This window comes from Anopheles moucheti, chromosome 3 (assembly GCF_943734755.1).
Source record: "Anopheles moucheti chromosome 3, idAnoMoucSN_F20_07, whole genome shotgun sequence".
In the NCBI taxonomy this organism is placed as follows: domain Eukaryota; kingdom Metazoa; phylum Arthropoda; class Insecta; order Diptera; family Culicidae; genus Anopheles; species Anopheles moucheti.
In genome coordinates this window covers 82,689,744-82,714,524 of record NC_069141.1, presented here as the reverse complement: position 1 = coordinate 82,714,524, position 24,781 = coordinate 82,689,744, and the positions used below count along the sequence as shown (strand labels likewise).

General features: G+C 42.6%; 1 protein-coding gene across 1 annotated transcript; it reads right to left on the bottom strand.

The window, feature by feature from the left end:
• Positions 1 to 574: 574 nt before the first annotated feature.
• On the bottom strand, positions 575 to 10,862 carry LOC128300463 (slit homolog 2 protein). Its single transcript, XM_053036526.1, has 7 exons — positions 10,468 to 10,862; positions 9,297 to 9,519; positions 9,078 to 9,214; positions 8,812 to 8,964; positions 8,559 to 8,739; positions 8,097 to 8,236; positions 575 to 5,528 (listed from the first exon to the last, which is right to left on the bottom strand). Exons 1-7 carry the CDS (start codon positions 10,838 to 10,840, stop codon positions 5,236 to 5,238), a joined length of 1,500 nt encoding a protein of 499 aa, XP_052892486.1. The 5' UTR covers positions 10,841 to 10,862; the 3' UTR covers positions 575 to 5,235.
• Positions 10,863 to 24,781: the final 13,919 nt, after the last annotated feature.

The following is a 24,781-nucleotide window of genomic DNA, read 5'->3' as shown; positions in this document are numbered from 1 at the left end:
AATTGGCTTGCCGAATCAAATCGGGGAAAATTTCTTTATTATTCAGCATCGCATTTATGGCTCATCATTCCATTTCTCCCTCTCTCTCTCTCTCTCTCTCTCTCTCTCTCTCTCTCTCTCTCGTTCTCACTGCTTCTATATCTTATCTCTATTTCCGTTCACATATTATGCACCGATTTCAATACCTCTCTTGAAGCTACAGTTGCACATCTCATCACTTCCACCTGATGCATATTGTATGCATTCATTTGCATCGATATTAGCTACGCAATTGCATCGCTCCTAACCTCACCTCGCCAGTTTTCACCAAAGTGCTACATGATGGTAGGTCTGCTTACTACAGCCATGCACTTTATTTCCTGCAAATACAAATATAACTCCATTTTCGACCACCTGCCTTGTCCTGGGTGCACCTCCGAACAGGTCCACTCCGGATGGGTGCTCTAGCGGCGGAACCTACGTTTTCACTAGTTGCTATTGCTGTTTGCTATGGGGTTTCAGTTGTCTACTATACTAGCTCACAGATTGCCGATGGTTTGTTTTGTTTTTGGGTTTTTTTTGTTACATTTCATGCTTTGTTTTCTTCTCTAGTGCTACGCGATTACGTTACAGGTTTGTTTCTCGCTACTTGTATTGGTTGTATTTGTTTTTTTTTGTTCATCATTTCAATTCTATTTTCTCTGTGTGGTTCTTTGGATCGTGCTATCATGCAGACTATCGGATGCATTTTTGATGGTTTGTTCGTTCTTTTATCTTGATGAGTTTTACTGTGTTTTTTCTTACTTATCATGTTTTTCTCTTCTGCTCTTTATAACCTTGTAATTTCTTGAGAACTTGTGAAAATTGGTTCAATAACAACAAGCTTTTTCGTATCTTAAACAAACGAACAATTAGAGTAACAGTAGTTTGCTTCTTTGCCTGTAGTACTATGTACTATATATGGGGTTGTGTTCAATGTATTTTTGTGTAAATTGGAACTCTTCTCCGTTATAATATTCGCACGCCAATGTTGCGCTTCAAATTGGGAAAGTACGTCCCTCCCGATTCGCTTCACATATTGACACAGTGTTGAGAGTCATGCTTGAGTTATTCCATTTGCTGTTTGGGTGTATACAATTACGATGATAATGATCTTGGGTTTTGTGTTGATATTTCGGTTTAATACATGTTCCTGTGCACTATTCTCGTACCGTTCCGTTTCACATTAGCTGCCACCGCGTTGCGAGCAACAAGAACACCGATATAGAGAGTGATTGAAACTACACTTAAGTTCAGATCAATAGCTCGTAGCCTTGCACCTTCAGAACGAGGTAAAGTACGATCGTTCCTTTTTGTTTATTCTTCCACTAGCACGTGGGACGGGAAAATGATGGGTTTTAAACATGCACACAGACACACATACATTTGCAACATGCACACACTTACTCACAACAAGATACATCTAACGTTGTGAAGACGAGTTGGAAAAAGGATACGCCACCGAGCTCGTTCCGTTGAGTGTTTTATATGGTTTAGTACATTGTTGGCGTGTCGTAATCGAGCTTAACGGCTTAGAAATATTCATTTGAACGAATGAACAAGAAATTTATTAACCGACTTGTGTTTGACTTTTCCGTGGGTTCAAGGTTTATTCAATACTAGTCGCGATGAACTGAGAGCGTAAAATAAAACATCAAAAAACCTTTCACGAGTTACCGACAACACGGAAACGCAAAAGGATTTTCTTCTGCCAAAAACTTTTGACAATATCCAAAGGGTACCTGTACTAGTAAGTAATCCAAAGAATCTTTCACTCCCTGTCCTGAAGTCGGAAAAAATAATGCTTGTAAAAAGAGTAAGGTGCTCCAAAGTGTGTCTCGTACACTGTCTGTGCGTATACTTCCTATAGTGCATGAGAATGTAATATTAATGTAAATTGTTTGTAATAGTGATCATCTCTTAACATTGTTTCGATAGAGTAGCATAACGCTTACTTAAAACTGTTCGTATTATATTTCCATTTCCTCTCTTCTTCCTCGTTCCAACATTCTTAACATTCTCCCATGAAAAAGAATTCATCGCAACTAGCTAGCGTATCAGAATATGTGGCTGTGGTTCATCACACCAAGAGAAACATTACATTTGCATGCGTGTTGTGTGCAAGATTTTTCGTAACATTTTCTGTACAAAAGTTTGACAGCTAGTGTTTACTGCTCTTTGTTTTTTTTTTGTTCAACAGTATAGAAACAGTTCTTTTTTTTTGCTTATTTCGAGAAAACTGTTTTGCGTTAGTAACGAGAACTCGGCTTTATGATTGTTGTGCAACATCAAGGAAGTGTTTTTTTCCTGTAGTGTTCGTGTGTGAGTTTAGGTGAAATTGACATCGACAGTGCATCGAGACGTCTTTGATGTGCGATCCCATCAAGCTTGCATCTAGTGTGCATTATGTTGCTTTTTGTTTTGTCGCAATTTAAATCATAAATCTTAATTGACATCGATCGGAAAAGGAAAACATCGTGTGGCCGGATGATCCGGTCCACCGTAGGGCTTACATACACAACTAGCAATATATAGATATAGTAGGGTACATGTGGACTTTCGTGTTCTGCTGGGCACACCGTAGCATTTTTGATTTACACTTACAAATTAAACCTCTCTCTCGTCCATTGTAGCGATAGAACAATGAAGGAAAGAATAGGAAAAATGGGATGCAATATGAAAAATGGTGCTTATCGTCTAATGATATGTTTGGATATGTGTGTGATTTGAGATTTGTGTTGTTTTTTATGAACTTTCTAAATCGTCTTGAATGATTATTAAAGATACATCTTATAGCATTCTAAATAAACAAAAAATCATAACATTTTGCTTCTGAAACGGCACACGTATAAGATGAATAATGCTCGGATCAGTTGATTTTATCAACCCATTACACCGGTACATGTGGAATTGTTTAACGCGCACCAAAGGATGGTGTAAAGAAAAAGTCAAAAGATTGATATGCACTTTATGTATCATGGAATACGTCTGACCTGCGTTCTTACCCCTTACTCCACCGGTCGAACCTTATCGCATTGACAAGTTGCACACAAAATGGTGCCTTCATACATTCAAGAGTCGTCCATGTCGCATGGCAGGGTGATATGTATTACGTACGAGGCTTACACTAACTCGCGCACGATTTGATATGTGTGTGATTGAGGGGGAATAAGCGGGAAGAAACCGTGGTGGTTTTTGTAGGACCCCTTTGTGTTATTGCAAAATTTGGGACATCCCCCATCGGTGATGTATAGACAATAATGTATCAAAATGTAACAACATGATTGTATCGTTTCATTTCATTTCTCACCCCGCAAAATGTCACGCAGGGGTTGTTTCACCTTATCTAACCGGTATCTTATGCTCATATTCATATGCTCTTATGTTGTGGAATACTGGTTTTTGATATGTTTTTTTTTTGTATGCTTTATAATATTTAATCCATCTTGTTCATTTTTTAAATGGTTCTTTTTAAATATAGACATCTAGTGTGAAGTTTGTTTGTGTGTGTGTGAGTTTTTTTTCTGTTTTTCAAATGCAACAATTAAATTCATCATCTGATATGTTTCAGTTTTGTAAGGTTAGGATTGTGTTAGCTTTCTTACTGATAGCTTCACAGCTGGTGCAATACATATATTCATGGATATGTTTTTTTTTTGTTTGTGGGGGCGCAATTATATGCGTATACGTGTATATAGGTATAATGCAAATATTCTTAAATTTTATGCTTAAATTCACACATTGATATGTTTTTCTTTAATGCCATTATGTGCTTGCTTTCAGAATGTTTAATTATCTTCTTGTTTGTTTTTTTTTTTTGGTATGCTTTTGTAAATAGTTTTGCATGGTGCTTCAATAAAACACAAAACAACACGTACAGAAGAAGCCATTCTTAGCTGGTGTGAAGATGTAAAACGCCTTCTTATATGTAAATAGGTTTAAATACATTCATCTTTGCGCTGCACTGGTGTACAGAGTGTAGTAGAGCAGTTCGTTCGTTCAGTGCGAACGTTTCGAACTGCTCGAACTGACTGGTTTTTATTTCTTTGGATCCTATCCTACGTTCTTCACTAAACGAAAGCATTCTTAAAAAGGGATCATTGTTAAAACGGAAGGAACAAAAAAATAACCCTGCAACACATAATGGCCGTCCAGTGCACGAAACGTGGCCCATTGTACCTGACACTAGACAACAGTCCACGTTTCGTTAGATAACACTTGGAGGGTTTGTTTTGAACTCGAGCTGTGTCAAGTGTGCCATAAAGTGACCGTTTCCTTACTGTCTATGCTTGCTTTCCATGTTTGAAGCTAAACCTTTTCCCCCCTACCATTAGATGATGTGGCATACATGATGAATAAGATGAATGTGCGTTACGTGAAGCACCTTATAATCTACATGCAATAACCCTAATCTAAAGCAGAAAATAACCTTCACAAATCAGCGTTTAGAACATTTTTCGTTCCTCGTTTTTTTGTTTTTGCAAAGGAACAAATCAAAACCATCGAAGCATAATAATTGTGTGTTTGTCTACGCGTTACGCACACAATACACGGAATGGGTTGCGTTGCGCGAATAACTGTAACACGCGATTTTGTTTGTTTTCTTTAATAATTTGCCCTGGAAGCTAACACCATTGTCCCATCTTCCGGAAGCGTTCCTTTGCACGAGCCCGATAAGATCGACAGGAAGGAACGCAGTCCGGAAACGTTTGCATAGTTTACTTCATTGAAAGACTCTTTGGTAATGTGATTTTTTGTTTTGCGCGGTGCACCAACCGGGTTCGCACCTGTAGGGTGAACGATCAGAGGTCGATTTGCGCCAATCAGCGGCACACGGGCCCTGCTCCGAAAGGGATTTCTTTCCCGTACCGTTTCCAGCATCTTGCTTGAAAATGCTTTGACGTGCGTGTTTGTCTGATCGCTTAATTGGAAAAGCAAAGTGTGGAAAATCAAAGTGACATTTGTATTTGTTTCCATCGCTGGTGCGGTGCATTCTTGCCAACCGTACCGTTACCGTTTGCCATCTTTGCCATCTTTCGTTCCCCCATATTTTTCTAGCCCTAGTTTCTTACCCTACACTACTACACACGTTAGATTCTTCCTCACCGAGTGGTGCTAGGAAAGAAAATGCGCTCGTCTGCACCATTTTGTTTTTATTTCCATACCTCCCACTTCCCCAGCATTCCCCATCTACCTACTCACCGCCGCCGCACGTGCCTAGCGGAGCCTGCCGTAACCAATCAGTGCGCTTCCGGTCACGAGCGCAACCAGCGCCGGCAGCAGCTGCTCCCTGCCCGGCGTACCGTTGCCACTAAGTGACGACGTGTGGTACTTCTTGCCGACACAGTTCATCCGTTCCAGCGGCATGTTCTGGACGTAGTACTCCCGGTGTTCGTTCTGCATCGTGCACATCGGGCGCTTCTTCTGGGTCATCTCGTCGTCCCGGTTTTTCAGCTCCCGCAGCAGGTTCGGAAACCAGACGAGTTCGCATGAACAGATCAATGGATTATCTGCAATAAAGGAGAGTATAGGAAAAACGCAGGCGAAAGTGTCAGCGATAATCGATACTCGTTTTCTGTGGGATTGTAATTTATGCTAGCAATATTACATCCTATCAATGCTGATAGAATGCGATCAGAGCGATTGAATGTCAGAGTAAAGCTTAATGCCGTACTCAAATGAGGTAACTTTCAAGTGATTTTTCTACTGTAATTTAATTAAATGGGATGTTCCCTAACAGCTATTAGTAATCACAATACTCTCCATAGAGACTTATCCTAAAATTACTATTTTTAACAATGAGTACCTAATTTAACGAATAATAACCCATCTCCACATGGCAGAACTTTAACCAAATAAGGATAAACAAATGTATTAACTCAATCATTTTAAAGGTGTCACCCTAGAACCCTCGGCTATTCTTATCCCAACATTTTTTCCTAAAACCGGTCTCATTCAGGCCAAAACGCACGCACATGAATCAAGGAAATATTTTACTACCTCTCTGAAACTTAACTCCCTTCACTGGAAGGTTCTATTGTTGGCTAGGGAATAATCAAGGGATCATAAACACCTGGGGATAAAATTGCATATATATTTTTCCCAGGTTGGGCTGCTTTTAACGCTTCGATTTATTTATTGTTCTCCCATTTATTGTTTTCTGCATTTGTATTCGTTTGTTCCCCACATTATGCTTTACGTGCTTTAAGCTTAAACATCTAAGCTCATTTCTATTCTGTAGGCGTCGAGAAAAGCTGACCTGGCTAAAACTTCTCCCCCAGGAAAATCAAATACTTGGAAACCAATTTTCTTTCCCTGTTTCGTTGATGGTGTGCTAAGTGGCTGTCGATAATTCGTATCGATCGACACCGTATGGTTTGGGGTTAACTTTCCGACTTGGGGTGGCGGTTTTCATGCCATTTCGAAACCGTCCAAAAAATTGGATAGAAACAAAATCCGGAATCATGCATCAAACCAAACCAAACGTCTAAATAACGAATGGATCGTTTCTTCCATCATGCGTCACATATTTTTTCATTAACATTGCAAGCCTCTCACGTGGGGCTTTTATACGTTCTGCAAAATGAAATACACCCGGGAACGAATTAAGAGCTACAAAAGCCAATACGAATCAACATTCCCGACCCGATCTGGATGGTGAATCCTCTTGAGGGAAATAAAATGTCCTCCGATTGATCTTCATTTATGCAACCATGAGCCTGCCTGCTGGGGCCTGAGCAGAAGCCGGCAACGTTACACATCGAAGCAAAAGGAGCACGCAATTTGCAACGCGCATGAAAACGGTCGTTTTCAGCATCCGGTCGTCATGGAAGCCGTTACAGTATGGGACCGTGACTTCACCAAACTTTGCCCACGTTCCGTTCGGTGTCAGCTAACACAAGAAGCTCACGGAAAAAGAGGAAAAGAGATACAAAAAACCTACTATCTCACTCGACGAAGTTGATTGAGTTGTCACCGGAAGCGGGACGATATCAAGCTTCTGCCTTAACAACCATGCGAACGAGTGACCTCGTTCGTGCCGGAACTGCGGGAAAACTTTTCACACCAATAGTGTCAGTTATCGCCACGGGCAGGTATTTTTTTGCGTGGAGTTTCTTTGTGTTTGAATCAGTTAAGGTGTCTTTTTTCTCACTCTATAGATAAGCAGATAAAGAGTTCGTTATAGTCTTTTTGAAAGGACGGAAGAAAATTAAACTTTGGACCGGAATCGATAATGGCAACGATCGTACGATAGAAAAGGTTTTTTTGTTCCTCCTTTTTTTGCAATTGATAAATTAATTGCTACAACTTTTCATTACCTCAGAAAAAATCCTTTCTGTACGTCGGATTGCATATCTTCAGGCGTTTACACCGTAATGAGGAAAATTCCGTGCAGGGACATAAAAGAAGATTCTAAACTAGCTGAATGATTTAAAAGGTTTGCCCATTATTGGGCACCACCAAATTAAGAACTTTAAAATGTTACCCAAAAACGATATCCAAAAAGGGTATGATTTGTTAGAGCACCGAAATTCCCTGAAATCCTTGAGATTTATTTTGTTAATTTCGTTTTAACTATCATCTACCACTGGTAGTAACTTTCATTGAATTATGCGTTTTAAAGTGCACTTTAAGTAAGGTTCATGCTAACTCAAATGGTTGTAAAAGAACCCATTTACGACTTCAACAAATTCGTTATGTCTAATGGAGTCCTATTCAGCGGAAGGGCTTTAATAACCCTCGTTTAGATTCTAATCTTCATCCACATTTTATCCTCCCACCTTACTCCACAATTGCTACCTTGCTCGGTGTGTTGACCATCGTAACATTAAGGATGAACATAAATTAAAGATTCGTCTAGCTACAATCTCATTCCTTTGCCATTTGCCGGAAACGGTTATCTTCCCTCCCAAGTGTGATGGTCTATAGCACTAGCGAAAGTCATTTCATCCTAGACGTAGATGAAGATAAGTGCGAATTGGCGTCCCAGCCGTAGGGAGGGTTGTATTTTATCGTAATACCTTCGCCCTGCCGGCTCAGGGAAAAATAGGAAATCGTATTCGTGCATATTCACTTACCCATAATATCAACGACACGCAGCGAGTCCATGATCGGCTCCATCACTTCCTCCGGTATGCGCGTTAGCTTGTTGTTCTGAATGCTGAGCGTCTCGAGGGAGTTGAGATTTTCGAACACGAGCGCCGGCAGGACCTTGATGCTAAGATAACGAGAAGCGAACGCAACAAAGTAAGAGCAGCACAAACATAAGCAGACAAGGGGCGGATATCGAGTCCTGAGGTCGGCTGCCAACATAGCCGCAAATACCGGTCGGTCTATTAATTAATGTCGAAGTGTTTTCAAGGACTTTTAGACGTAGGTTTCAAAGGCAACTCCTTGCATTAAGCCTTTTTTCGAGTTTATGGAAGCTAACCATCCAATGTGGGCGTGTTTGTAAGTTTTGGTGATAAAAGAAAGGCTTCCCGGTAGCTTATCTCGTTGTCGCTGCGCTTTCTTCTCCACTACCCAACCGCAATACTTACTCGTTCTTCTGAAGATTTAAAAAGGTTATCGAATCGCCGAAACCCACAAAAGCGTCCTCACTAATAACGGAGATGTTGTTCGAGCGCAGGTCCAGATGTCGCAAGCGGTGCAGTGGGCGCAGCGCTTCGCTCGGGATGATGTGGAGATTATTGTCCCCCAGGCGGAGATATTGTAGGTTTTCTGGGGATAAAACCGGTACCGGTTAGATACCACAGGTCGTAAGATTGCTGATTACCAGTACCGGTCGATTACCTTCCAATCCTTCGAACGCTTCCTTCGCGATGTACGAGATGGAGTTGCCCTCCAGCTCGAGTGAGTTGAGCAGCGTGAGATGAAAGAATACCCTTGCCGGTACTTCCGTAAGCTGATTGTGGGCCAAAATCAACGAGTCCAGATTCTCCAAACCTGCCGGCCATTCGTAAGCGGACACGACATTTCATTAGTAATTCCGACAGACGTCCCGTTTCCTTAATCACCCAGGAGATAGATTTACTGTAGGGGCTGTGGCTGTTCCTTACCTTCGAAGTCACCTTCCTTGATTGTTTTGATGCGATTCTCCTGTAGCTCGAGCTTCCGCAGATTATCCAGCATCGAGAGTGCCTTCTGCGGCACGGCGGTAAGATCATTTCCGCCCAGGTTCAACCGCTTCAGCTTTCTGCGAAAAGTGCGACCGGAAGAATGGAAACATTACACAGTGACTGTCTAGCGATGGTGGAGCAATCCTTTCCAAAGCTTACTTGTCCAATCCACGGAACGCGTCCGGTTCGATGAGTGTGAGCTTGTTTTCGTAGATGGTGAGAATCTCGAGCGTGTCGAGTCCCTCGAACGCTCGGTTGTGGATCTGGGAGATGCGGTTGTGGTTCAGGTTCAGAATCAGCAGATAGTGGAGATTCTTCAACGCACTCGACGGTACGCTCATCAGTTGATTTTGGGACACATCGAGCTGGGTGAGTCCGCGTCCTGCACGGATGGTGGTTGAGATGGGACACGTTTTAATTAACATGTAAATTACGACGAATGTTACGCTGGGGAATTTTAATCAGACCCCATTCAAAATAGGGTGAAGCATAAGCATATAAATGTAAAGATAGATGGCATGGGAAATCGAAAATCTATTGTCGAAGGAGAACCAGAATAATGATACATTAAATATGGATTGAAAAATTTTCACACGTCGTCGAAAAAGAATCGTTGTATGCATGGAAGATAAACTAGAACATTAAAATTCTTCATAAAAATCAAAACAAAGAACTTCACGAACGTATGCATCGGTAAACATTGTACAATAGGACGAACATTATCAATTCATTGAAAAGGGAAATGCTTTTTGGTGAGTAATCAAATTTGCACGCAATAATTAAGAGATTTTATCGGTTACAATATTCCATTCATTGTTCATAAACTTTGTTCACCGCTTCAGCATTAGCAGCATAACACAAGCCACTGGGTGGGGTTTGTCGGTGCAGTAAAAGGTTTCGCTTCAAACAATCGTAATATTTTTATTACGACGAAATAACGCTATTATGTCGGTGTAGCCAGACGCGAACACGACAACGCTGCTGTATAAGGATGAATAATTTCATTTCCCTTGCTTCGTTTCGTCGGTAGATTCAAGTTCGCCGACTCACAATTTGCCTCTTAATTGCGAAACGTTGGATGGAAATATAAAACCAGAAGTCAGGTAGTCGTAAAATGTTAAGAGCCTTCCTTTCGGCAACATTCACTGGAATGTCGTGATTTCTCATCCCCCTTTTTAGGCAGAGAAGCACGCCATCTTGACAAGGGTAGCACTGAGGCATAAATTGCGTTTGCCTAGTTTTCAGACATGACAACACGTCCGACAGGATGGGTCCTTCATCTCAAGGGCAAGCAGTCGCTGGTAAGGAATAAGACTACAAACGCACTTACCCAGCGAGCTCAGCGATGTTTCCTCGATGGTGGCGAGACTGCTGTTGTGGATGGTAAGGTGCCGAATGTCAAGCGCCAGAAACACGAAACCCTGCAGCTTCGGTAAGTTGTTGTGGCGCAGCTTCAGGTAGAAGATGATCGGGCTCTTGCCCTTCAGCGCACTCATCGCCTTAGTGATGTGCTGTACGTCGGTCGCCTCGCACAGGATGTCCAGCCCGTTCTTCTTCACCTGGCAGACGCACGGGCTGATGTCGCTACCCGGTGGGCATGTTTGCGGTGAGTTCGATTGTGCCGTAACCAACGCGAGGTCCAGCACCGCCAGTGCCAGCCCGAGGAGCTTTATCCACATCCATAGGGCATTCCGTGACGGCATCTTCCCGCCGCCGTCTCTGTCACTACACTTTTTTCTTCCTTCGTCTCAACACGTTGACTACGACTGCATCTGGCGAGACAGGGCAAACAAATGGGCAGGATATTAAATTATCGGCTAAAGGAAATTTGTGCCTATTGTGCTTAATTTTATTAACTTCATTTTTCGTCCAAATGTTACCAGAGTGCAAATTATTTATGCGCGTCAAGACAAGCCAATCATCATTACAGTGATAGTCCTAGGCGAACAAAATCGGATCGTTACGTCAATTTCAATTTTTAACCTCCCGCGAGAGCGCGAGATAGCTACTAGAAACCACTATGTCCCCTAATCCTCAGTGAGAAAGTGAAGTTTTCCTTGCGCCTGAATGTATGCTATACCTGTAGCACGTGCATTAGAAGCCAATCCGGGACGGCGACGAGATGTGCCACGATCGCGCATATATTTTATATGAATATTTCATTCTTCTTTGCATACGATTATCGCCATGTCCCGAGGTGCCTTCCTGCTGGAAATTGCTATTTACCGTTCGTGGCTTCCTGAGGATTTTTGCCTCCTGCACACTTACAAATACCTCGAGACCTGGTTGTGGGTTGAATACTTTTAGCTACAAGCGTACAATGACTCGTATGAAATGTGATTGAACAGGGAATACGATTGTCATATTTGTCAAATGTTTAGTCAATAGTTTAGGTATGGAATTTAAAGTGCATGTTGGGATGTAAGGGATGTAATAAAATATTATTCAACCTTTTCATAAACTGATTAAACTAATTACATTATTTACAAGCAAAATCCCTTTACAATTATATTTACAAAACAAATCGAACTTTTCCTGAATCTCAATAAATGCCAGAATTAATCATTTTCACATTTTTCAAACGGAAAACATGACCATCGCTTTCTGATAAGATTCGTTATGAGCTCAATAATTCATCAACATCTGATAATAATCTTCTGAAATGAATACATGGCCACTAAATGGTGACCATATATTTACCACTCCTTTATGCACCATTGTATGCGAATGCAAGAAATCCACCGCTCTTTATACCTTCATTACACTTTAATCCTGCCTCACATTGTGCTAAAGATGAAAACAATGAAAGATAATGTATTATTATGGCACAGTTATCAGATTATCCCGACGCTCACATTCACTCACCGAGTCCATGAGCTTTACCATACATATAACGCGATAACGTGCTCGCAGATGTTACGCGTTGCGTGCTTTACAATAAAGCAATTTGTTATCCGGAGCAACCGCTAAAGCCCCGGACTAGAAAAAAAAACACGTTAGCACGCGAGCCAATTTTGTGGTGTAATTTATTTAATGTCCCCGTATGTACCATATTGGATGTTTTTTTCCTATGGTTACTATTTAAATTATAGGTTTCAAACAAAATTACCAGTTATAAATTAACCAGATACACTAATGTGCGATGAATGGGTTTGACTAAAGGAATGTCATTTTTTATTTAATTAATGATTTCTTCTGTGGTAAAAGATAAAATTCCGTATGAATAGGTTCATTTTTTATAATAATAATCTAGCCGTACATTTTGTAAACCATTGCTTGTAGACAAAAATCGTCAGTCGTGAGACGCTCATGGAGACGCCCAGTACTTTAATTACTGTACCATCCTTTATCACGCTTATGGAGACGCCCAGTACTTTAATTACTTTGACATGCTTTTTCACTGTTCAGATCTTTTTTTGCGATAAATAACGAATGAAATTACTTTTGGCCGTAATACAATTGAACATGGCATTTAAAATTCAATTACCAACGTTAATTAAACGTTGACCTTAATCCGCTGTGATAGGTAAGTTACTACACACCGAATGAGCCAGCAAAAGTGGTTCTAAAAAAGTTGTATAGAAATTTTTATCTGTTCACATTTTCTTTTATTATTGTTTCCCATATCACATGTTTCAGATTCTGTAACACTGATACTGGTACTGTTTCAGATACTGCAACATAGTCATAAACACAAAAGTTCCACCCCAACTTTAAGCTTTGATGTTTGATAAATTGATTGTTTTGTTTCTGCGCTTTGTTTGATCTTATTATGACTTTTCTGTTAATTTCATTAGTGCAACAAAATAAAACCAAAACTTATGGAAAGGGATATGCGAATGAAAGCTACATTTAGAAGAATCAAATACCATTTTGCAGCATGGTAATAAAGATGGATTTGATAAAACGACGGAACAAATATACATTGCTTAGTCGAAACGATACCCATCAAACACAGTTCAACTACCTTCAATATGGTCGATAGCTCAACTGTGCCTTCTACATTCGGTTCTGAAAAACAGCTTTTAATTGAGAGCAATGTTTACTACGCATTTATACTCCCTCGTCGAGCAAACGTCCACCCTAAGCCGCGACCCTATCCAATAGCTGTTTAAATCAAAATAAATGCCTTTTGCGGGAAGGAAGGTATGAATTACACGGCATAAATACCTGCGCGAGTACTCTAACAGCAGCTCGACTAGCGAACTGAACGCGGTGCAGAGTGAACAAACGGAGGGTGCAAAATGGCGCTGCCTTGCCACAGAAAACATCGCACATCGGGGGTTGCCCACGGGTCATGCATTATTCATACGTAGCATTTTGTTATTTATCCTGGCCGTCCCCTGCTACCTGGCCATTGTTACGGCCCAGAGGCAGTGTGGATGTCAGTTGATGACATCGGCCGTGGTGGTGATGGTGTAACGATCTTGCGAACGCTTTCTCCGCTCCGGTACGTATGTAAATGTGCGAGACCTGTGTGAACTCCTGGCCGTGTCCGTGGAATCCTGTCGAGCTAAAATTAGATCCCAAACCGGCAAAAGATAATATCGATTTTTGTCCGTTCCGACGTGGAAGGCACGGCCGTCACTGCGTCTAATGGCAAAATGTTCCATGTTCCGGGAACGGCCCGATTTAAGTCGATACCGGGCTTGGCCGAGAACCAACCATTCCGTTCGCTCATCTTTGCCTTCTTTATTGACTAGCTTTTATCCTGCCTGCGGCCGATATTTATACTCTGTGCAAACCGATAGCGAGTTGGAGCATTTATATGATAAACCTATAGAAGCCTTTTTTGCACAAAACGATCTACAACGTGGAGTGACTTTCTTAGTATTACTTCATGTAGTAATACCATTCTTTCCCAGAAAATTTAATCGAAAGAAAGTACAAGGCAATATCTACACCATATGTGGCAGTGACAGGTGTCAGACGATATGGCAAAGGATGAAAACACGTGGCAAATCTTGACGGGTAAACCTATTCAGCTCCGTTACACGGTATGCACATTTCATGCTTGCTTGACGTGTGCTGAGTGAAAACACGTCCTCCAAAGCTAGACTGACCTTGATTGGATTACGTGTTTTACATTATTGATCATCTATTCAATCACACTGTAATGCTATCGACGTCAGTTGCGTAAGAGTCTTACATCTGCCACTTACAAAAAAATGCTGTAATCTGCAACGAGGGCACATTGTTCTTAACCATTTAATCTCTCCAAGCACTTCACACACTTGTCCCCTACTAAAAATCAAAATGCGTCACTTGGCGTTAAAATTTATGGCTTCCCAGTGGCGGCATGGATTAACCCACATCGAAAATAACACAATTTTTCCAGCCTAAAACGCATTAGTCTGATTAAACGTCACCGGTAATGAGACGTACGCGTCAAAGGCAAAACGAACAAACGGTGACAAATGTTTGCCGGAATCGGTCCTTCAGGTTCGTTCAACCAAGTCAATCCAGTGCCAATCCGACACGTCGAAAGGGAAGGGATAATATTGTTTGCCCGGTACATGTACGGCTGTGGCACACTCGAGGCCTCGTTCCATATTGATCCGGTATTAGGGTTTATCCCTTTTACTGGGTGTGGGGTGGATTTTATGTGCCTGTAAACATTCGCAACGAGAACATTGACCGTGCCGCTTATATCACACGGTGGTTAAAGAGATGATTTTTTGCCAGGATTTCCGAACGTATGCCTCACGCGCGAAGTAAAGTGAAAAATAAAGAGAATGAGAAGGAAAAACAACACACACACACACACTCATCTCCATCAAATAAGCTCCCTCACAGACGTGATCCGTACCGACTCACTTCCAATTACCTCGCAAAGCAAAATAAAACGTTCGATTCGGCAAAAGGGAAGCCGATATCGATCGTTTAGTAGGCAGTAGTAGCTCACCGTTGCCGCCGCTTTTCGTGCTCAATCGTGCAGAAAAGATGGTGGCGAACGTTTTATGCATGAATTATTACTCGCTCAACTGTGAAGGAGCCTACGACGGTTTGCAGACCAAATCACCCTAATAGTTCCAGCGTACGACAGCGGGGGGAAATTTAAGAAAATCGAATTTGATAAAAAAAAGGAGCAGAAAACATCAAATGTCTCAACGAGAGCGGGAAAAGGGAAGCACACTTACCAATACCTTGGTGAAATGTTAGCACTGGTTGCTGCCCGTCCCATAGCCCCTATATCATGCCGGAAAGGAGCCGTACGTATCGCCACGGTCGTATTTCTTTCGCTACTTCTATTACTGACCACGCATAAAAACACTTCTGATAAATCACATTCGCGTACACTCACAGCTTTTTCCTTGCCTTTGTATATTGTATAACGATCAGATAATATAAAAGCAATCACACTGTCACACCATAAGCACTTACTTGCACGACACCGGTGGGCCTGTTGCCCGACGAAAGCTATTGCCACCCAAAACCTTATCCAACCGCAACCGCACACTTCACACACACGCACCACGCACGCACTCACACGCACTCACACACGGCTTCCTGTTTGGTTGGGGAAAAAGGTCAAACAAAACAAAACGAAACCATTACATCAACACACACACACACTATATTATCATTAACTTCGTACAAATGTTTGTTTTTTCCGGTCGATCCTTTAAAGCTTTCGGAACAGGCTGTCGATATTTGCCTACTTTCAGTGCCTACTTTTCGTCCACAGGTCGGTGTGTATGCCCAGTTTATGGATTTATCGATGAGTAAACGGCACCTTTTTTCTATTGGCACACAGCACACGAACGGTGGGCGTTGACGAAGTATCGCTTTCCAATCGTGGTACGAAGCAAAAGGCAAGAAATTAAGAAACTAGCAACGGCATTACGTTTCCCGCTGGATGGTTTCTTGGGCGAGGCGGAAGAGGGAGAATAATTACATTAATCCAATTTTTCGTACAGCCAATAGCGCTTCTTAGCGATTCTTTGCAACAACAATCGGCTACTGCGACTTGACTGCTATTTGGCTCACTATTTGTGCGACGTGAAATATGACGCTGGAAGGAGGATATCAATTTGCAGCAAATATGCGATGGCTTTCGGGTTGATTGATTGAAGTTTGATTCGTTATTTGCTGAGAAGACAGCAAGCGCTTTGCTATTTGACCTTAGCTATTGATACGGCGTAGGACAGATGAATATTTAGATGTTTGTTTGATTACAGTTAATGTAGTTGGAGTGCTTTCTATTAAAAAGATACGTTATTTGCTTCCAGCACAATTTGGTGCCGTGACCAGGATGATTTAAATAAAACGTTTTGCTATTAAATATGGTTAGCTTCACACAACATTTTTAATATGTTTCATGTGTTAGAATAAAACTTAAACTCTGCCAGCAAAACTGAAAGTCTGCTGTTATTCATCTTAAATTAAAGTTTACCTTTCACCGCACCGAAGCCAATTCATCATCTAACCCATGCAGACCACATCTGGGCAAACTCGGAAAATCGAATAAAACAATGTGTCACCGTGAAGGGTGCCTGCAGAAAAGGGTTTCCCCTGGCGTGTCTTCCCAGAAGGACCACTGTAGCGATCGAACATTTTACAGCATGAAACACAACCGTATCACCTGCTGCTGATCGAACCATCGAAACGACATTGTTACTCGGGTAGCATGCCATCCGAACAAATACTGTCATCGATTGCCACCGTTGTGACAAGCTTGCGAGGTGCCTGTCAAGCACTCAACGTGTCTACTTTGTTGTTTGGTGGAATTCGGTCAGGTTTCGATGTGCGGAAAGTTCCACACAACGTCACTCCTGTACAATAATTTTCTTTATCCAGCCATTGTGTACGGTGTTGCTTTGAAAGGAAATATGCTCCCGTGCCGGATACGATTCGACGTTCCGATACGGTGGAAGTTGTGACCCGTTCGCTTTTACATCCGTTTTAGCATCCCCTAGTGCATGTGCAGAAAGGGCAGCGGAGAACGGAGAAAACTTTCCAGCGTACGATCAAACGGTTCAGAATTCTCCTGACTAGCGTGACTGGTGAACGTTTTCGCCGGAAATTGATTGAATTTCTTGTACCGTTGTGCAAAGTGCCATTTTTGCCTCTTCCTTTATGTGCCGCTTGAGATGGTGGATACAAAATATGATTAAAACATTTCATCTAACTCCCCTGATGCAAAGTGACTTACAGTCCACCACAGACAACGGTTGAAGGTCACCTTGGCAAATTTTACACGCAAAACTGCCGCCCAAGCCTATCGCCAGAAAATACACCACACAAAACCACGGAAGTCAGCCACTGCACGCTCATCGAAATACGTTCTCAGCACAATTAACAGAAACCGAGTCTAGCGCGGGCAGACGATGCTGCAAGCAAAAATCGGTTTTTGCCACGACGCCATCACCCAACGATGGTGGCGATCGAATTAATCAACGTGCCGCACACACTTGTAGCAGCCAGTCCGAACCGGGACCGACCGCTAAGCAGGAAGTATCAAATCAACGCTCGTGCATGACGGTGTATTCTCCCAGCGTTTTGAATGTCGGAAAGTCTCAGAAGTCGACATGCGGCTTAGCCACCGAAGCGGGAATTGGTGAGACGGCAAACACAATGCTTCGACCGGCCAAGAACATGCTCTTTCGGTTTTGGCTTTTCTCAAATAGGCCGCGTACCACCCCGCACCTTCCCGGCCACCCGTCAACACGCGCGTGATGGCGGTATCATTATCGTTGGGCGACAAATTCAATTTGAGTTGCGAGCAGATGAATTTGTTTAACAATGGAAACCGCAACCACATGCAAACAACCATCTTCAGACCGTTTGACCCGCCTTATCCGGACTTTCCAACGGTTTGCGCTCTGCCTACCGTAATTGCCACTGTTCAGCGTACCGATGCGGCTTGCTCGCTGCTGCTGCTGCTGCTGCTTGACACAGAACGCCAACCTCTTGGTGAAGGCCCCAATCGTTTGCGCTTGAAACCCGATTTCGTCACAGTGGAAGACATCTGGCAAACCACACCCACCAGACTGCCAGTGTACGAACGATCGATAAAGCAGTCATCACAGGTGATGTTAGTGTTCTGGTGCGTTTCATCACTCTCCAGCATGTCGTACGGTGTACACTTTGCTAAGCGGAATCATGAGTGGAAAAATGGGAACTTCTACAAAATGAAGCAAGATGGGGATGTATCCAGCCGGTGTTTGCTTGAAATTGAAATTCTATCCAACCACCAGAGAATACGACAGTGGAAATGTGTTGTAGTTTGTTGAGGCATCCAATTAGTTAGCTCGATAATCATGCAACACGTGTAAGCCAGTAATTAGGCATTCGAGCATGTACTTCTAGCAAAGCCGTACGATGTGATTAAGCTTCATGTTCTTACGTATATCTAATGAGTAGTTTGATCATGACGTTGTGTAAGACTGATTGGCCTATTATCACTCTTTTAGATGCTTGTCACACATCGTAAATAACTCAACATCACAATTAAGACTCACTGGAACGAGAATGTATAAAATTTAAATTTTTAACATAGAATCAGTTTTATGCTCAAATATGTTGAACATCGCGTTGATTCAGTCTAACAACAAGAAACACTCATATAAAATCCATTTCAAATCCCTTCCCAAACGCGTGTGCATTTTTACTCCTGCTCATTATTGTTCGACCGTCATTTCAATAAGCTGAGCCGCATTTTATGAATTATAAAAATCTCACAACAACCATCCCTTCACCCTTCAAAGAGTGTTGTTGCTCCCATTATATGATCTCTTACGGATATAGTACCTTTTTTTAATGCACTTTTCGCTCACTGCACACGGCGAACCTTTCAGCGAACTTCCCAAGAGTGTCTTGTGGTATCACTTTCCGCTTGCATATGTAATTTAGCGCTCCTAGGGAGAGAAAGACCAGCGCACGAGAGCACTTTTTTTTGCATGAATAATACAGCCAGCTTTTGCATTTTTTATCCCCACACTGCCGGTGCTCGGCAGAACGAGTCGTTTGCTTTCGCAAAAGCAAAGCCCGCCTGTGCAAGAAACCATTTTGACCCGTTGCCACTCGCAGCAAATCACTTCTTATTGTTCCGCTGTACACACCCCGGCCCCAACCTTCAGCGTGTGGCTAAACACATCCTCAAATATGCCGCCCCTATAATTCTATTCCATGTCATTGTTACGGTCCAGCGCTCGGCCCGTCTGGCTACCAAAAGTTCAACGAGTGCCTCTCGACGGGAGTGAACGAACGATTCTTCACCACAGACAGTGATTCTCGTGCAGCACACGCTTCAAACAAAACACTACGAACAAAAGCAAAAAGAACAAAACGTAGCTACACCGTAACACACCAAAAAGCGGACGAGGGTGGTTTTTTACGTTGTTTAGATTTTCATTGCCACAGCCGTCCTGCCCGATCCTTGCCGCGAGCGCAACACGCCTCTTTCTGCAAAAAAACCGGAGAGTGAAACCCTCAAGACGATACGTTCAGGTGGGATGAAAGGGAGGAGGCTTTCATTCGGCTTGTTGTCCCTCCTTTCATCGACCCGTCTTCTGTCATTGACCGGTGATTCCTTTCATTCGCAGTCACCAAGCAATGAAAGCGTTCTCTGCCCCACCAGAAGGACCCAACCGGAAGTAATCGGATCCTTTTCATATCTCCTTCCCTTTTTCAAGGTTTTTTTTTTTGTCAACTGATAAGGCCACCGGTGGGGGATCGATGGGGTGGATGGAAGGTGAATTGTTTATGCGTGTCCCTGTCCGATCCGGTAATGGTCGTACGGTTCGAGACGCGTGACAGGACATGTCCGAGACTTGTACTTTATTATGTTCCGGTACATCATAAAACGGCGGGGTAAGAACAGTGACCGTGGAGGGTTCTAGCCAACCCACAGCCCGCCCAAGAATGGTCGTAATCGATAAAACCGCAACCACTGGAACTGAGTCAAAATGGGACAAAACTTTTCCCTACCGAACGTGTCAATGAGGGGAGGAAATTTGTTTCCACGAAATACTAAAACCTCGGGCAACAACTTCTTCTGTCGGCAAATTGTTTGTGTCCCCCACTGCTTCCTGGAACCGGAAGACATTGGTGCACGGAGCTTAAGACGAGTAAATGTACCGGGAGTTTAGTGGCTGTTTTCTTTTTGTGTGTTTTCCTTTTGTTTCCTTAACTCAATCAACAGTTTGAACGTTGATGCTTCCGGTAATGAGTGTGGAGGAGCACGTGTGGTAAGTTTTTTGGTGCTGCGCTGTGCAATCGCCCCTATAAAAAGTAATCAAAAAGTAGCCATGTTGTGTGTAGCCGTGAAGTGAGGTAGATTTGTGACAAAATGTTGGTGAATGGGACAAACAGACGAAGTCGCCATTGACGGAGAGCTTGTCCATATGAATGGACTTCATCTTGTGCGTCTAATGGAGGACAATTATTGTATCATTTTTCTTTGGCAATGGTACTTCTCGGACACAAGTATGTTGTATTCGAGTTTATTTTTGTTTGCATAAGACAGTTCCATGACAGTTCGCACATAATGTGCCTGCAGATGGTACTGTTAGTAAAATAATTAGTAACCACGTTCTAAATGGAGGCGCATGGTCTTTGGTAAAACATGTGGATATTTTGCTTTAGTACGTATGCATGATCACTTTAACAAACGTTTAAAATAGCAAAAAAATCTTTTTCATTTTAATGCTAATGTTTGTAGCACAAACATGAAGTTTATCAATCTCACAACAGAACCCCGGCAAGATACAATAAATTCAACTTTTTTTTTAAATGACAAAAGGAAATGCTATTTTCTCGCAATCTGGTTTAACAATTTATCATTATTTATCTTTTGCCTCACCCGTCGACTTCTAATGACGATTATTTGCTAATTAATTGTATTGTAAATAACAATACTAAGGTTCTATTCTGCGTATTCTCCACAAATCCACCACAAAGTCACAATCGTAAAGCATTCTTCGAAGGCTAACGTTACGGTGCAGTTTCGCCACCATTATCAGTTCCAGTTATTGTGATTATACTCGTACAACGAACAACATTGATATTCTACTCCTATCTGCACCGACCTAAGCCGACCGACTGGTGTGTGTGTGTCTGTGTCTGAGTAGCTCGCGAAAACGGTGAAGGTAATAGAAAAATAACGAAACATCAATTCATCCGAATTATTCCTCATTACAGTTCATCATTCACTTCCAGCGCCTATTGAGCCCGACGACCATCATCATCATCATCACCATCATTCTCACCATCACCACCAACGTCTGTGTGGTGTGCTTCACTTTCAATTACTGGGCTGACGGTACGGTGGGACGCAGCGAGTCACTGTGTGACCGTGACGCCGCACCCATATCATTCACTCCACACCGGCCCGCTTCGATGGCTGACCCATGGGGATGGGTGGTAATTGTATTCAGAAAATCATACACACTGAGACACACACCCACTCACAGCGCGCAAACCTCGGTTGGGGTTGGCAAACAAGGCCGAAAGCGAGGTTCCTTTTTTTCGCACACACACAACCACAGACACAATAGCGTAAAGTATCCTTTCACGACTAAACAACCTTATCGTAAATTCACTTACATTCTACACGAAGAATCGACTTCCTATTCTTATCCCCTCCTAGGGGGTTCTTTACACGGTTTGCACAGTTTTCTTTCTCACCAACGCGTACGAAACAAAAGCATTTGTTGTTTAAGGCTTCAATAAATATTGCATTGCTGCCCCTCAACCGTTAAAAGAACGCTTGGTTTATACTTTCATCGCCGTTCCCAGTGTGACCCAACTGAAGAGTTGCTATAATTTATCAGCAACCTCTTGCTATTTGTGGGCAGGATAAAACTCAATTAGCTAACAGGACACGGTACACGGAGCGGTCCCTGAGTCAGGAGCGTCGGAATATCTAGACACGCGCGGTCCCTTGCGTTAATTCATCAGCGTCATTACAATTCTCCTACTCCCGTTTTTTGTTGTAATGATATCCGTTTGACTTCCTGCCGTTCACTTTAGTCATCTTCACCAACACCACCACATCACTCGGGTTACAACGCGTTTCGTTTTGTGCAGTTTTCTTTTAACATTCCCAACGCCGAAACCAATTCAATTAATGCCAGGACCGTCGTTGGCTGGGTGCAAATTATGCAAAACAACCCCCCAAACACAGGTGCGCACACAAACACAACTAACACACACACATACACACTTTTAGACAATGCTCGCTAAGGGACGCTAGCGTTGCATTATTACACCCCAAAAGCAAAGCACCTAGCGAAGCGTATCCTTGCGATTGCGAGTGAATGAATTTCCGTTCCACGGTACGGCAGTTCCCTGTTTCACGCCCGGCAATACACAAATACTTTTGCCGTGCCGTTTCCCTTTCCTTTACTCAAACAAAAAAGCCTCAATCCGTCAAAACCATCCACAGCTCACCCGAAAAAGTGCTCCGGAGGTGTAACGTCCACACGGTAGCACTGTACTCTCTCGACTGAGCGCGAGAGTCAGGCCCGAAACGTGCGTTCAATGGTGCGTCCCGATAACGGGGATGTGTCGTGAGTTCCACCAGTTGCCACGACGAATGGCGACGGCACGACGCACGGCGACATGCGTACAGCGACAGCGTTTCCTTCCATTCTTTGTGCTGTAACAGTGAGCTACCACGTCTGATCCGACGAATGGGGATTTGTTGGAACGGTTGTCGGTGTGTTGGTGTCCCATATTGCCCAAAAAACACACAACAAGTGGAGCTCAACTTGTTGACGAACCCTGAGTACCCCTTTACGTGAGTGCCGTTCGTGTTGGACAATGGAGATCAGCACAGAGTGTCTCGGAATGGAGTAGCGTCCTTTAACAGTCTTCCTGCTCCCACCGACAACACCACACATACATATACACCCAGCCAAAGGTGTTTGAGTGTGTGAGTGTAACTGTCGTTATGGTTATCCTATTTCCATCCGGACGCGTTGGGGTGGGTGGCAGGAAAACCGATTTTCCACCGAGCAGACACGGAGCGTCACGTCGTGTAGCGAATGGACGCTCCGGTGCGTTACACAGCTTTATGCTTTGCTTCCGGGCGTTACGTTCTCGGGTTTGGTGTGGCGTGAATGAACGTGCTGCAAACACGCGCACGCGAAGGCCAACGCGACTGGTCCAAGGATGCGAAAATCATTTACATGAACCGAGACGCAAGACTCACCGTCAGCATAAACTGCACTCACTTTGTATTAATGTTAAACGTAGGAAAAAAGTAAATGCACATACACACATTTATTGTGGAAATGAGTCCGAAAGGATTTTACATCTCGCTTCACGCCTCCATGGTGCTATTTATACATTCACACACCGATAAAAAAGACAAAAAAAACATCCGGTATTAGAACGAGAAAATGGATGGAGAACGTAAACTTTTTTGCCCTCTCACCTCACACACTCTTTGGCGCGTGGGAACAACCACCTTCCGGCGCATCCTTCACCGTTCTGTTGGTGTGATTGGTTGTGTGCATGAATGGGACACGATGGGTGTGCCTTTTATGTCACCTGCACACCACCTGTGTCGTCTGTGACACCTGCAAAGATGAATCAGCTCAAAATTGGTTGGAAATTTTCGCTTCCCTTCATCACACGAAAGATGTCGTCGGTGTTTTGTGACCCCATTTTGCGCTGCAACTTCATTATTTTATACCATTTCGTGCACATAAGAATCTACCGGTGTATTTGTGTGTTTGCCTTTTTTATTCACTCTGCATGGCATTTTGATATTTCGGGCTTCGGTAGAATAGGTAGGCTAGATGAGGTTGTACCATGTAACGGATGCACCGGGACACTTTTCATTACTTTTGTAATTTATGCAGTCACTATAAACCATTCATTTACATTGAAGTATAAGCATTTAGGAGATCAGTTTAGATTTACTTATAAAATAGGAATTTAAAGGTAGAATCGTGAAAATATTGTCATTTCAACTAATTTAATATAATGCCTTTCGTTATTCAAATATGCCTATCGTTATTCAAATATGCAAAAGAGTTAAAAGAAGTATTGGATGAATCTGATTCAGATTCATACATCTGAGGGAATCTTTTAACTGAGCGATTAAATCTGAATCTCTCTTCCAATGATTCATGAATGCTCAGAAATTTAAGCAGTTCATTATTTAGTTATCAACCAATATTAATTTTAACTAACATTAAATGTTTATCCATTTATTGCATGTGTATAAAAATCTCAAGTCAGAAGCATTAAGAAAAAAAAATCCTGAGATATTTATGAATCGATGTGGACTCACTCACTACCAATTGATGTGGACTTTAATGGTCTCAAAAGATTAATAAATCACTACTAATTAAAATTTAATAATTAAACGACTGATAGAGGGCCCGCCTGATCATACTGATAAGGAATTTTAAAAAATTCCTTAATGAAACAAACAATATCGCCATTGCCAAAAATTACCCTTTTATTCAGCGCTGATCATCATACAACGCAACATTGCATACAAGTCACTTTTTCACCCTTAGCTACCAAACGATCTTGTATTCGTTTCATACCTCCGACCGTCGCTCTGTAAGTATAAGTGTAGGTGCGATAAACCACACACATACATCCACACCATTGATGAAGCACGCGCGATTCCACCGATCGTGCGATCAACCGCGAGTAAGCGCTTCGATCAAAACGCGAAA